At 58.9% G+C, this 13987-nt stretch overlaps 1 protein-coding gene across 2 annotated transcripts in view; it reads right to left on the bottom strand.

The window, feature by feature from the left end:
* DOT1L (DOT1 like histone lysine methyltransferase) overlaps positions 1-13987 on the bottom strand; it is a 70648-nt gene that overhangs the window by 41220 nt on the left and 15441 nt on the right. For both annotated transcript variants that reach the window (XM_054465452.2, XM_054465451.2), the window contains exons 2-5: positions 11406-11449; positions 6251-6325; positions 2382-2445; positions 919-1147 (exon numbers count right to left, since the gene is read on the bottom strand). In XM_054465452.2, coding sequence (XP_054321427.1) covers positions 919-1147; positions 2382-2445; positions 6251-6325; positions 11406-11449 — 412 coding nt within the window. The remainder of the gene's footprint in view (positions 1-918; positions 1148-2381; positions 2446-6250; positions 6326-11405; positions 11450-13987) is intronic.

Here is a 13987-nt window from a genome sequence, read left to right as displayed (position 1 = left end):
TGGAATGGGGGCAGATGTGGGGCTCGCGTGCCTGCAGGCACAAGGTTCACATGTCCATCGAGGTCCAAGGAGCCCAGGGACAGCCTAGACACTGCGGAGAAGGGGCCTTCACTGTCTGACCCTTGGGTGGCCCTGTCAGCCCTGCAGCCTGGATGGGGTGGTCCTATCAGAAATTAGTCAGGCTACTGAGGCTGTTCATGTGCTGACGGCTCATCTGTGCTTCAGCCAGGCCACACTGGTGCTGAAGACACACCTGGGGCCTCGTTTCACGGAGCCCTGCCCGTGGTTGAGAGGGGACGACACCTCACAAGCAGAGCCTGTCAGTCTGAGTGCAGGCAGAGGCTGAAAGAATGCCAGCAGGTGGGAGCCCCAACCTGGGAGGGGCAGGGCACGGCCCAGACGCAGGGGTACCGAGGGAGACTGGGGATGCAGGGAGGGCACAAGGGCCTCCGGGAGCCCAGGGACCTGGGGTTTTCCTCCACATGGGACCTTTCCAGCCGCTGCGGAGGGAGCAGGTGTGCCTAGCGAAGACCCGCAGCAGGCTGCAGGCGTGGGTGGGGGCCGGGCTGGGGCCCAGGCTAGCAAGTGGCAGCTTCTGGGAGTGAGCGGCAGAGGGTGCACAGGTCTAGCTCCCCAGCTGGTAGGAAGCAGGACACAAGCAGAGTCTCCAGGCACCTGGAAGGATGGGCCTGGTGTGGGAACCACTGGGTTCCGGCGATTTCTCCCCTCTGGGTGGAGCCCGGTCAGGGCTGGGGAAAGGAACGGCCCCACAGCGGGACAGAGGCGCTGGGAAAAGGAAGCACTAGCCATACCAACATCGCAAGTCCCTGTTAAACTCTTCTCCAAGCAGGAATGGGGCAGGCACAGAGTGTGTGGCCTGGAAGTGCACAGGAGCCGGGCATGGCGGGCGACACTCACCGCTCCCCAAGTCCACAAACAGGTCGTCATCAGTCATCTTGATCTCATCAATCATCTGGGCCACCAGGTCGAAGGAGGTCTCCCCGTACACCTCGGGGGAAAAGGGCTCGTAGTTGTTGAGCTTCTCGGGGTCGGTCACCGAGTGGTTGTAGACCTGCTGCAGGATGTGGCGCAGGAGCCCGGTGGACGGCCGCGTGTTCAGCTTCATAGGCTGCGTGGTGCCCTTCCACTGCGGACGGAGGGTGGCCCGGCCATGTCACATAAACCTCACAGCCCAGCCCCTCCACCACTGAGACCCGGGACCTTTCCCAGCAGAAGCAGGGAGCCAGCCGCATGGTCTCTTGTCCCCCTGCGGGGTGGCTGCCAGGCTCCCAGGTCAGTTTCCAACCCAGCCCCATTTCCTACAAGCGGCAAAGCAGCACCCCCAGGGACAGGCCCCATCTCAGAGGGGTCCCAGGAGGCTCCTCCTCCTGCCACAGGCCTCTCTCCCCACTGGCAAGACCACCAAAACCACACAGGCCACCAAGACCACCACCCCTCCTCTGGGCCGAGGCAGCAGGGTGGGGCGCTGACACCAAGGGACCCCCGTCAGGTGCCACGAGCCCCGTGAAAGCCCTGAGCCTACCACACCTCATCTGACTCGACTACCTGGGACCCCGCCTTCCTCCCCACCGCCTGCAGCAGGCTGAGGTGGTCCCCTCTCGCCCAGGCCAGCTCAGTTCTCAGGGGCCCACAGAGCTGCATGCACAAGGTTGAGGGGAAGCCAGAGCCGGGTGGCAGGCTGATGGGGCAGCCCAGCCCAGCCCCACTCAGGAGGGCAGAGTGAGCCCATGCCGCCCCCACCAGGGCTCCCTCCACAGCAAGACCTTCAAGAAAGAGCTTCCCTGCCCCCATGCACCAGGGGCCCCCGGCGCTTTTTAGAACATGGGAAGCAGCACGTTCCCCTCCCTGCTACACCCCAGCTCACTGTGTGCCCCGTCCTTTGTGAGGAAAGCCTCACGAGACACGGCAGGACCGGGGTGCCCAAGGGTGCAGCCCAGGCCAGCATCCAGCCTGATGAAGGCAGGCGGTGTGGGGGAGGTCCAAGGGGGAAGGCCGGCATTCACACAGCCCGGGGAGGACAGGGACCCCGCCTCTGCTGGGACCTGCGGACACCAACCGAGGGTTGCAGAGGCGTGTGCAGACACCACAACCCTCAGGGCCCTGCCTCAGCACACAAACCACGGACGGCTCTGCATTGGCACACGGCCACAGCACGCAGCTGGCCTGGCCCGCGAGGACACAGCCCAGCCTCGGCAGCCCCCACACCACTCACCCACAGCCCATGGTCCCCCCACGCTGCACATTCCAATCCCCGGGGGCTCTAAGGGGAGCTCTGTGTCCCGAGGTGGTGACATAAGGGGTCTGGAAGGGTCCGGGAGCCTGGCACTACTAGCCCCCCCGGGCAGGGGCAAACCACCTACCAGCTGGTGGATGCTGTCGATGGCACGGTTGTACTTGTCACAGAGCCTCTGCATGCTCTCGAAGCTGAAAAAGGCAAGGGAAGGCCCTGGTCACGCGGGCTGGAGCCAGCCGCGTGCATGGGAGGGGACAGCACGTGGACAGGGCAGGCTCCAAGGTGTGGTCCCTGCCTGGACAGCCCCCAGCCAGCTGGCCAAGACCCTTCTGGCAGAAGCCTCACTTTCCACCCCGATGCAGGAGATTTCAGGTTTGACACACAAGCGAGGAGGCCGGCCGAGAGTCCGGTGCAGGGAAGCACGGAGCCCTGAGGCAGTCTGGACCTGCCCAGGCTCCCGCGCAAAGCCGAGGTCCACGTGTGCTGGAGGCGTGAGGAGAGAAAGAGGGCTCGAGGGGGACCGAGGCCAGCCCCCCCAACTGGGGACCCCTGGGGCCGGCCTTAGAGGGTCTTCCTTGCCCTGGCTGGGGACAGCCATCATCACCAGAGGCAGGTGAACGGCTGGGGTCCCAGGGACCACCAGGCCTCTGCCTGGGCAGGTGCAGGAGGAGTGAGCACTGCAGAAAGGAAGATGCCTCACCCCCGCCCACACTGCTCTGTGAGCGTGTCCTTCCAAAGCTCCGACTCACTCACACGTCAGCAGTGTGTCACGTCAGCAGTGTGTCATGTCAGACATGGCACAGCAGGGTCCACAGTGAGACTCAGTCCCCCCGCAGCAGCTCTGCCCCCCTCAGCCCCAGCCGCAAGGCAATCCCTCATTACCTAAGTGCCCACGCCCAACAGCACCCAGGGCAGAGCCCACCAGGCAGCAGGGGGCACCTGGGCTCCAGGGAGTGCCCACTGTCTATGGGGCACGTGAGCCACAAGAAACACAGGCCACGCGGCCCAGCCAGGCCTGGGCTCAGAGGGGCTTCCGGGGTGGGGGCAGGCCTGCTGCGGGGTCTGCCTGGCCTAGTCTGTCCAGTCGCCACCTGGGATAACTTGCTTATCTTCCAAGTCTGTTGGACCCACCGGCAAAATGTGGACGACAGCGTCTGTCCCTCCACCTCAGAAGGTGTCCAGAGCAGAGCATGAGACAGGAGGAGGAGGGGTGACCTGTCCAGTGAACACTGTCACACACAGTGGCTCTCACCGGGGACCCCAGGAACGTGGCGAGGCAAGCAACGCATGGAGGCAGGGACCCTGCTTGGCACCCTACAGTGCCCAGGACGGCCCCTCCCAGAGACCAATCCGGCCTCCACGTCCCCAGCGCCGAGGGGGCCTGCACCTGTGTGGGGGGGGGGGGTGGGGGGGGGTGCGGCTGGGGACTCTTTCCTCCGCCTCCTTCCTCCACCGCCTCCACATGCACGCAGGCAGTTTCCTCCCAATGGCAACCCCAAGAGCCTGGCAGATGCTCCGAGATGTGGCTGAACAATCGCACCCCTGCTCCCACCCCAGCCCCAGCCCCATGCTCTTCCTGCCTTGCCCTGGCCACCCTGAATTCACCTGGGCACTGCATGTGCCCGAGGGTCACACTTCCCCTTCCTCATAGGAAAACCCGTGCTCCACAGGCCAAGTTCATGTTTTCCTTAAGCAGCAGCTGCACAGGATAAAGCAAGAGAACTTAAGAGGAGCAAACACCAAGAACAAGAGCCTGCCGACAGCCCCGGGAGAACGGCCACACAGGACCTGGATCTTCCAGAGGACGAAGGACACGGGGTGGAAGGAGCCCAGGTGGTGCAAAGGGCCAGCAGGCACCGTGCGGGCCTGGGTCCGTGAGCAGCATCTGGTCGGGGCCGGATGAACCGACAGAGCCGGCCTGCTGCCTCCCACCTTCCCCGCAGCTCCAGGGGAGCAGCCCTGGCCCTTCATGTGTTTTCACTTCTTTTTTTTTTTTTTTTTTCTGAGATGGAGTCTCTCTCTGTCGCCAGGCTGAAGTGCAGTGGCTCCATCTCGGCTCACTGCAAGCTCCGCCTCCTGGGTTCACACCATTCTCCTGCCTCAGCCTCCTGAGTAGCTGGGACTACAGGTACCCGCCACCACGCCCGGCTAATGTTTTGTATTTTTAGTAGAGACGGGGTTTCACTGTGTTAGCCAGGATGGTCTGGATCTCCTGACCTCGTGATCCACCCGCCTTGGCCTCCCAAAGTGCTGGGATTACAGGTGTGAGCCACGGCGCCCGGCCCCTGTGTTTTCACTTCTACACGCCACCTTCAACCCTGACAACCAGACCTTCCCAAAATCACCTCTGCATGCTCTTGGGAAGAGACTCTTCCCTGGCAGGATGTGCAAATGCAGGTGCTCAGAGGAGCTGGGGCTGTCCTTGGTCTGAAGCCCTAATGGCTCGGTCCCTCAGGTGGCCCTGCCAGCTCCAACGAAGACGCCTCGCCCAGCCTGTCCCTGATGTCCTTCCAGCCTTGGCTAAGCCCATCCCACGCGAAGAGGAAGGACACCACACACCCACGTGGAGGGGCGCCATGAGCACAGCGTCTGACACGCTCGCTGCTCAGAGCTAAGGCAGAAGCTTGCCACACACAAGTGAGGCGCCATAACCGCCCCAGGTTAATGTGAAAGGGCTCAGCCCGACAACACCCACCCATCCGAGGGGACTCTAGTTCCTAACAAAGCTCCTGATCCCTGGGAACTTCCAGGTGACAGGAGCGTCTTCTGTTGTAAGGAGGCAACTTGTGGGGGGCTCCTGGGTGAGGTAAAGCCCAAGCTGCGGTAAGAAGCTCAGAAAGACGGGACTGGAGATGGAGGCAATCATCAAGCAAGTCTCTGAGAAGCCTCCGTGAAAACCCGAAAGCACAGGGTGCAGAGCTTTGGGGTTAGTGCACCCCAACTCCACGGAGACAGAGCTCTGTGCCGGGCCCTGCAGGCCCCTCCCTGTGGACCCTGCCATGCGGCTGTTTATCTGCACGCTGCATCACACCCTTCATACTAAACCAGGGAAGGGCCCAGCACACCATCATGCCCGATGAGGGGGCATGGCGAGAGGCCCCGGCGTGCGGGGCAGGTGGCGTGAAATCCACAGCAGCAGGTCGGCATGGAGGCCCATGCCAGCAACGCGCTTGTCTGCTTGGGGGGCACCAGGGTGCTGACCAGGGGATGGGCAGGGCTCGAGGGAGAGGCACAGGATCTCGAGGTTTACTGAGGCTGAGACCGCTGACCCCAGACAAGAGTCCCTCCCACACGCCAGTGAGGCCGGAGAGCCAGGTAAAGTGCAGCCGCGTGGCCTTCTGGGCTTGACTCTCTGTGGAGAGGGACTCATCTAAGCTCACGACAGCACAGCCCTTGACGGAGGACTACTCTGTTGATTTTAGACTCTCAAGACCTGAAAAAGGCATGAGTCTGGAATGTCTTCCTTCTCAAAGAAAAACAAAACACTTCCAAGCAAGCATTCCAGAGACAGCCCTGCCCCTCTCCACCCACAAGACCCTCCTCCCAGACCCAGGAGCTGCCAGGGCGAAATTGCTAACGCAGCCACAGGGCTGGAGACAGAGGGACTAACCAAACCCAGCTGAGACCTAAACAGAGCTGCCAAGGAGCCTAAGGCCGCCCAGGCCCTCCCAGCAGCCTCAGGCAGGAACGCGGACTTCTGGCCGTCAGCCGCCCGCTATAAAAAGAGCGATCACTAGCGCAGGCTGACTCCACACATGCCAATCCCACTTTCCACAACCGGAGTTTCCAATTCTGTCCGGCCTCTGACAGCCTTTGCCAAGAGTTGATAAACATTTCCTACCAAAATAACTTCATGGGGGCCACGGCCAACTCTAAAAGGAAACTTCAGATCAGCTTGCACCATCTAAGAAGACTAATTACAGGATGCGTCCTCCTGTCCTCCCCAAGAGCCGAGTCTGTCCTCGGAGCGGAGCGGCCGGGCAGGACTCTGCTTACCTTTTGGTGTCATAGTCAATTAAAACGTAATTCTCCATAGCAAGCTTGAGATCCGGGATTTCTTCACAGACCCATCTGAAACACAGCAGCAGAAACGATCAGGAGGGGTTTGGTTTTTTTTGTTTGTTTTATGTTTTGGTTTTGTTTTTGTTCTGAGACAGAGTCTCACTCTGTTGCCCAGGCTGGAGTTCAGTGACGTGATCTTGGCTCACTGCAAGCTCCACCTCCCAGGTTCAAGCGATTCTCCTGCCTCAGCCTCCCAAGTAGCTGGGATTACAGGCGCACACCACCACGCCTGGCTAATTTTTGTATTTTTAGTAGAGATGGGGTTAGGCCATTTTGGCAAGGCTGGTCTCAAACTCCTGACCTGAAGTGATCCGCCCACCTCAGCCTCCCACAGTGCTGGGATGACAGGCAAAAACAATCTTGAGTATTACCACACATGTTCTTAAACACTGCATTCTCTCCAACAGAAAGCAAACATCCTTACCCCTCCCCTCAAAGTGGAGAGAGAAGGGAGGCGTGACTTCAAAACGAAGGCTACGATATTTACCATGAAGCTGTTACTGAATCACACAGATATTACGTGGCTTTTGAGGCCACACACCAGTGGCTCTGGGGACCTAAGCGAACTCACCTGCTACAGGGCTGGTCTAGGGACCCACTGGCCACATCAGAGCTCGAAAAGCAACCAACTGACTAGAAACTAAAGCCAACTGGTGCCGGGCGCGGTGGCTCCCGCCTGTAATCCCACCACTTTGGGAGGCCGAGGTGGGCAGATCACGAGGTCAGGAGTTGGAGACCAGCCTGACCAACATGGAGAAACCCCGTCTCTACTAAAAATACAAAATACAAAAACACACTGGTGAATTCCATCAAACACTGACAAGACATAACACTAAACCTACAGAAACTTTTTCAGAGTTTTATGCAACCGGCGTCATCCTGACACCGAAACCATAGAGATGCAAAGGGCTGGAAAGAAAGGACAAGAAAGGAAACAGCAGACCAACATCCCTTACCAACACACCCCACTATCCCTTAAAAACGTGAGGAAACTGCGCAGTGGCACCTCACAACCACGCACAGCACCTCCTGGGGAGGAAAAGCTGCTTCACTCTAAAATTAGTCACTGCAATTCACCGAAGGAACCAGGACGGAGAGCTGAGCAGCCCCGTGTTGGCGAGTACGGAAAGCGCACAGGATGGCATTGGGTGCCATCAGGACAGTACCCCCCAAGGGGCCAGAAATGGAAGGACACGCCTTCCGCTTGAAAAGGGCACGGGACCAGTCACTGAGCCACTGTGACAGCAGCAGGCCCACTTTCCCCAGCCACCTGGCCTGCGGCTCTGTAGGAGGGGTCAGGGAGGGATGGGGGTTCGGCCTCTGCTCCCCACTCCTCTCGACCTGCTAAGTCCAGCTGGCAGCTTCCCAGAACTCCGAGAGCAGCTTCATTGCCCCCTACCCCACGCCAAGTCCCCAGACTCCCCAGCCAGCTGGCCAGGACCTGACCTCAGGTCCGGGTGCCCCCCAAGACCCTTCCACACTGAAAGACACAGCATCCTGTCAGAAGGGCTGTGGCACCCACCCTCTGTGATTATTGGTGCCTCTCGTCACCCCTCCCCAGCATGGTCAATGCCTGCACACCTGGCCAACACCAGCAGGGGACCTCACAATGCAGATCATCAAAAGCCCCAGGCACCGAGTGAGGCCCCAGAGCAACGCAAGCAAGGCAGTCTGCAGTCACTTCTCATCACATCGTCCAGGAGGTCCTGGCCAGCGCAACTTGGCAAGAAAAACACTCAAGCAGCACGGAGCCTGAAAGGAGCGGCCGCACAGTCTTCACTCAGTCCCGTGGTTCTGCGCCACAGAGCACGCTGAGGAATACGCGCGGACACCGCCAGAGCTCAGCAGGGGCAAGGCCGATAGGCAAAAGAGAGCAGTCTTTACACATACTAGCAGCAAAGGATTGTCAAAATGCCACATAAAAAAGCACCGAAGGCCGGGTGTGGTGGCTCATGCCTGTAATCCCAGAGCTTTGGGAGGCCGAGGCAGGCGGATCACGAGGTCAGGAGTTCGAGACCAGCCTGATCAACATGGTGAAACCCTGTCTCTACTAAAAACACAAAAATTTGACGGGCACGGTGGCGGGCGCCTGTAATCTCAGCTACTCGGAAGACTGAGGAAGAAGAATCGCTTGAACCTGGGAGATGGAGGTTGCTGTGAGCCGAGGTTGCGCCACCACACTCCAGCCTGGGCAACAGAGTGAGACTCCGCCTCAAAAAAGAAAGCACTGAAGCAGGAATACCTGGGAGTGACACTGTTTAAACGCCCCTTTCCCCAAACTGAACTGCAGGCTCCAACCAACTTCTAAAAAAGCCCAGTTGGCTTTTCTGGAGAAATGGAAAGGCTGATTCTCAACTGGACATCCAAACGAGGAGAGCCTAAGACAGCCCAATCATCTTTAAACAACAGCCCTCCCCGCACTTCGGGAGGCCGAGGCGAGTGGATCACTTGAGGCCAGGAGTTTGAGACCAGCCTGGCCAAGGTGGCAAAACCTCGCCTCTACTAAAAATACAAAAATTAGCTGGGCGTGGTTGCAGGCACCTGTAATCCCTGCTACTTGGGAGGCTGAGGCAGAAGAATTGCTTGAACCCAGGAGGTGGAAGTTGCAGTGAGCTGAGACAGCGCCACTGCACCCCGGCCTGAGCAGCAGAGCGAGACTCTGACTCAAAAAGCAACAACACTGTGGGAGGACGTGCTTGGGACACTGGCCGTATGGGGACTGAATGGTGTTTGCTGTGTAAGAACATCGTCAGTGTTTCTGGAGGAAGTGAGACAGAAAAGGTCTGTGCAGCCTCACACCGTGAGAACCCTGGCCACGTGCTGGGGATGCACAGGAGAAAGCAGCCTCTCCGGGGGGTTCGAGTTTCGAGGCCTCTGCCTACGTCGCAGATGCCCAGGTGTTGGTGCATGCCCCTGTGCCTGGACCCCTGCTCCCTACAACGCTTAAGCTCCAGATCCAGATGCGCGCCCCAGAAAACACACAAGGTTCAAACAAGACAGTCAGCTCCCAGCCCTGCAGAAGGTGAGCATGCAGCCAGGCAGGCACCCTCACCGTCAGTGCCTGAGATCCGGGGGCCTGGGGTCTCCTCTGACCCCAGAAGCCTGTGCGGGCCCCTTCCCATGGGGAGCAGGTGCAGCTCCCCTGCTGCTGAGCACCTCCAGACACACTAGCAAGAGCCTGGTCAGAGAGGGGCTTCCACACCTGCTGTACCAAGATCCTAACCCAGAGAGACCACGTCTGGGCAGCACTGGCAGAACCTGCCCAGTCACAGCCCCAGGAAGCCACAGCCCTGGAGCACTCTTTCTTGTTTGGGTTTTGTTTTTTGAGACAGGGTCTCACTCTGTTGCCTGGCTGGAGGGCGGTGGCACAATCACAGCGCCACTGGTCTCAAGTGATCCTCCCACCTCAGCCCCCCAAGTAGCTGGGACCACAGGTGCGCACCACCATGCCCAGCTAATTTTTTTACTTTTTTGTAGACATGGGGTCTCACTATGTTGGCCGGCCAATCTCCAGCTCCTGGATTCAAGTGATCAACCCTCCCAGCCTCTCAAAGCGCTGGGATTCCAGGTGTGAGCCACCATGCCCAGCTGAGCATTCTTATTTATTTATTTATTTATTTACTTATTTATTTATTTATTTGAGATGGAGTCTCACTCTTATCACCCAGGCTGCAGCACAATGGCACCGTCTTGGGTCACTGCAACCCCCGCCTCCTGGGTTCAAGCTATTCTCCTGCCTCAGCCTCCAAAGTAGCTGGGACTATAGGCACCCGCCACCTCGCCCGGCTAATTTTTGTATTTTTTTAGTAGAGACAGGGTTTCCCCAAGGTGCCCAGGCCAGTCTCGAACTCCTGGCCTCAAGCGATCTCCCTGCCTCGGCCTTCCAAAGTGCTGGGATTACAGGCGTGAGCCACCGTGCACAGCTTGAGCATTCTTAAAAAGACTGCTCGGCCCTCTGTGAGGAGCACCCACAGAGGCCCACGCCAGCACAGTCTTGGCCCCCAGCTGCAACAGGAGGAACCCAGGCAGAGAGAGGCGGCTGGCTGCCAGAAGCATGCTGCAGCTGGGCTGGGGCTGGAGCTGGGGATGGGCGGGGGCTGGGCTGGGGTCCAGCTGCCTGATCCAGAGCCCTCCCTCCAACCATAACACCAGGCTTCTTTTACAAAGAACAGAGGGGCCCCTACTCCACTGCCTGGTCCACGGATCATGACATTAAAAAAAGCAGATCCCACATTCTAAGCACGGACCCTGGGTCAGGCCCACCCTGGCCAACCTACACAAACGATTTCACTTAATCCTCAAACAACCTGGCCAGGGAGGTGCCTCTGGGCCCCAACAGTGAACCACAGGGCCTCAGGAGCCAGAGGCCTAGCACAGAGCCAACCGGCCAAGAGGAGCTCAGCGTGGCCCTTGTGGCAGCTGCAGGCCTGGGCAGATGCTGGGCTTGGGCACGGGCGGTGTCCTCACAGCCCAGAATACTAAGGAACAGCCCAGCAAGATGCCAGGGCCACATGGACACATGTGGCCTCCCTGCAGGTGCCACACAATGAGAGTTCTGACCCTGAGCACCTGAGACATGCAGAATGCCGGCCACCATGGGCAGCTTCCCAGTGGGCAGCAGAGAGGCACCCGGAGGGCCTCCCTGCACTGTTGCTGCAGATCCTAGAGCCCAGGCTGGAGCTCACGAGGACGGGACGGCCTCCTCCTCCTGCCCATCCAAGTCACCCCCGGAACGCTCCTCTCTGCACCCATGGGGCACAGACACAGGAGGCCGTCAAGGGCGCGTGAGGGTGAAGGTCAGCCCAAAACCCACAGCAGGGAGACTGACAAGGACACAGAGGAAGACAGGGCAACGCCCCTGGAGGACCCACTGGACACCCCAGCAGCTCAGGACTTCTGCAGCCACTGGCCAGGAATGGAGCTGGGAGAAGCAGCTCTACCCGTCCCTGGGTCACCCCGATCCACTTCGCAACACCTCCAGGAGTCCACCCCTGCGGGAACCATCCCCACAACAGAATCTGCAGGGCACAGGTGTCCACGGAAGCGGCCCAGGGCTGTGAAGACAGCACGCTGCAGGCCGTGCACTCACCGGATGGTCTCGATGATTTCATGAGCAGCATCGTGATGTTTATCCTGAAACAGAGAGAGAGGTTGAGATGCAGAGCCATCCTCCACCCCGTGAGCCCATCGCTCTCTTCCCGGACAAGCGATGCCGTCAACTTCCCATCTCTTCATCTCCCAACTGGTGCAGCTCCCAAGCCCCCCATCCAGCGGGGACCGCCAGAGACACTCCCAGACCCTGGACCACCAAGGGAACACAGACCTTGCCAGGGGCCTACTCCTGGCATGCTGTGTCCTACCACAGGCAGCGAGCAGGGAGAGGCCTGGGATGGAGTCTATGGCCCCCGGTCCTGCTCCTCTCCCACCCTAAAGCAAACAGCTGCCCCAAGCTCTGCTCCACGTGTCTCCCCATTTTTTCCCTGGAGGTCAGTTGATCCCTCAACACACCCCAAGCCCCTCAGACCGCGCTCCGCAGGCCCACCGGGAATTCTCCCGACACTGCTCCAGCCAGGGAGCTCCAGCCTGGCTGGGAGTCCTGCTTCGGCAAAGGCCTGGTGTGTGACCGCAGGTGATCCCGAGCCTCCACGGGGCCTGTTTCCCCAGCCGTACCATGGGAAAAAACCACTGGGCTAGCCCACATGGGCGGCCTCGCCGTAGCCCAGAACCTGCCACAACTAAAACCAAGGTCCTTGGCCTGACACAGACTTCTCCCCATCCAGCACCCTGCGCTCCGCTCCCTCTACAAGGCCAACGTCAAAGGCAGGTTCACATCCAGCAGGGCCACCCAAGCCTCTCCGACTCCACACCCATCACCGAGAATCAGAGACCAAGCGCAGGCCACCAAGACACATGCACTTTCCACGTCGCATCTGCGTGCTACCGTGCTGATATAAACCCACAACAGGCTGGGTGCGGGGAGCGAATCACTTGAGCCGGGAGTTGGAGGCCAGCCTGGGACACAGCAAGAGCCCATGTCTTTTGTTTGTTTGTTTGTCGCCCAGGCTGGAGTGAAGTGGTGCGATCTCGGCTCACTGCAACCTCCACCTCCCGGGTTCAAGGGATTCTCCTGCCTCAGCCTCCCGAGTAGCTGGGATTACTGGCATGAGCCATCACGCCCGGCTAATTTTGTATTTTTAGTAGAGACAGGGTTTCTCCATGTTGATCAGGCTGGTCTCTAAATCCTGACCTCAGGTGATCCGCCCACCTCAGCCTCCCAGAGTATTGGGATTACAGGCCTGAGCCACCACGCCCGGCCAGCCCATGTCTTTTTTATAAAAATGAACAATTTTTTTTTTAATCCCCATTAGGTAAACGTCAAAGCAATAACAGTTGCAGACGCGATCCACTGGATGCTGCAGTCCACAGGGCGCATCAGAGGCTGCCCAGGCAGCCGTGCAGCCTCAGCGAGCTTCTCCCAGGACAGAGAAAAAGCAACCAACGGGGCACCTGGGGACACCACCTGACGAAACACAAGGCCAGCGTCACCAGAGTGAAACACGCAGCTGCCACGAGCCTCCCAAGGCCCAGCGGGACGCAACCCCATCTGTGAGGCTCCTGCCAGGATGCAGAACCTCAGCATAACCCTGAGAGAAGCAGCCAAGCCTGACTGAGGGGTGCCACACAGAGAACCCAGCTGGCTCTCCTCCAAAGGCCAGACCATAGGAGACCCCCAGCTTTCCTTATGCACTGAGGGATCAGCCTAGATAGGGGAGACAGGAGACACAAGGGCTCATGGCAATGACGGGATAGGACGTATATACCACTGAGGCCACAGCTCCGCCCGCCTCCTGGTTCGGATCAGGCTACTGTGATGAAATAAAGCCACATTGGAAAGTCTGTGCGGTGCTTTGCAACTTTCTTCTAAGTCTAAAACCACTTTAGGGACAGGCGTGGTGGCTCATGCCTGGAATCCCAGCACTTTGGGAAGCTGAGGCGGGTGGATCACGAGGTCAGGAGATCGAGACCATCCTGGCTAACAAGGTAAAACCCCGTCTCTACTAAAAATACAAAAAATTAGCTGGGCGTGGCCAGGCGCGGTGGCTCATGCCTGTAATCCCAGCACTCTGGGAGGCCGGCTGAGGCGGGTGGATCACAAGGTCAGGAGATCGAGACCATCCTGGCTAACACAATGAAACCCCATCTCTACTAAAAAATACAAAAAGTTAGCCAGGCGTAGTGGCGGGCACCTGTAGTCCCAGCTACTCAGGAGGCTGAGGCAGGAGAATGGCATGAACCCGGGAAGCGGAGCTTGCAGTGAGCCGAGATCGCGCCACTGCACTCCAGCCTGGGCAAAAGAGCAAGACTCCGTCTCAAAAAAAAAAAAAAAAAATTTTCAAAGTGAAGTGTTTTTTGGAGATTTTTTGTTTTTTGGTTTTTTTTTCGTAGAGACGAGGTTTCACCATGTTGGCCAGGCTGGTCTCAAACTCCTGGCCTCAAGTGAGCTGTCTGCCTTGGCCTCCCAAAGACATGGTGAAACGCCATCTCTACAAAAAAAACCAAAAAAAAAAAAAAAAAAGGCCAGGCATGGTGGTTCACACCTGTAATCCCAGCACTTTGGGAGGCCGAGGCGGGCAGATCACTTGAGGTCCAGGAGTTCAAGACCAGCCTGGC

This window comes from Pongo pygmaeus, chromosome 20, assembly GCF_028885625.2.
Source record: "Pongo pygmaeus isolate AG05252 chromosome 20, NHGRI_mPonPyg2-v2.0_pri, whole genome shotgun sequence".
NCBI classification, from domain to species: Eukaryota; Metazoa; Chordata; class Mammalia; order Primates; family Hominidae; genus Pongo; species Pongo pygmaeus.
This window is presented reverse-complemented; position numbering and strand designations above follow the sequence as displayed.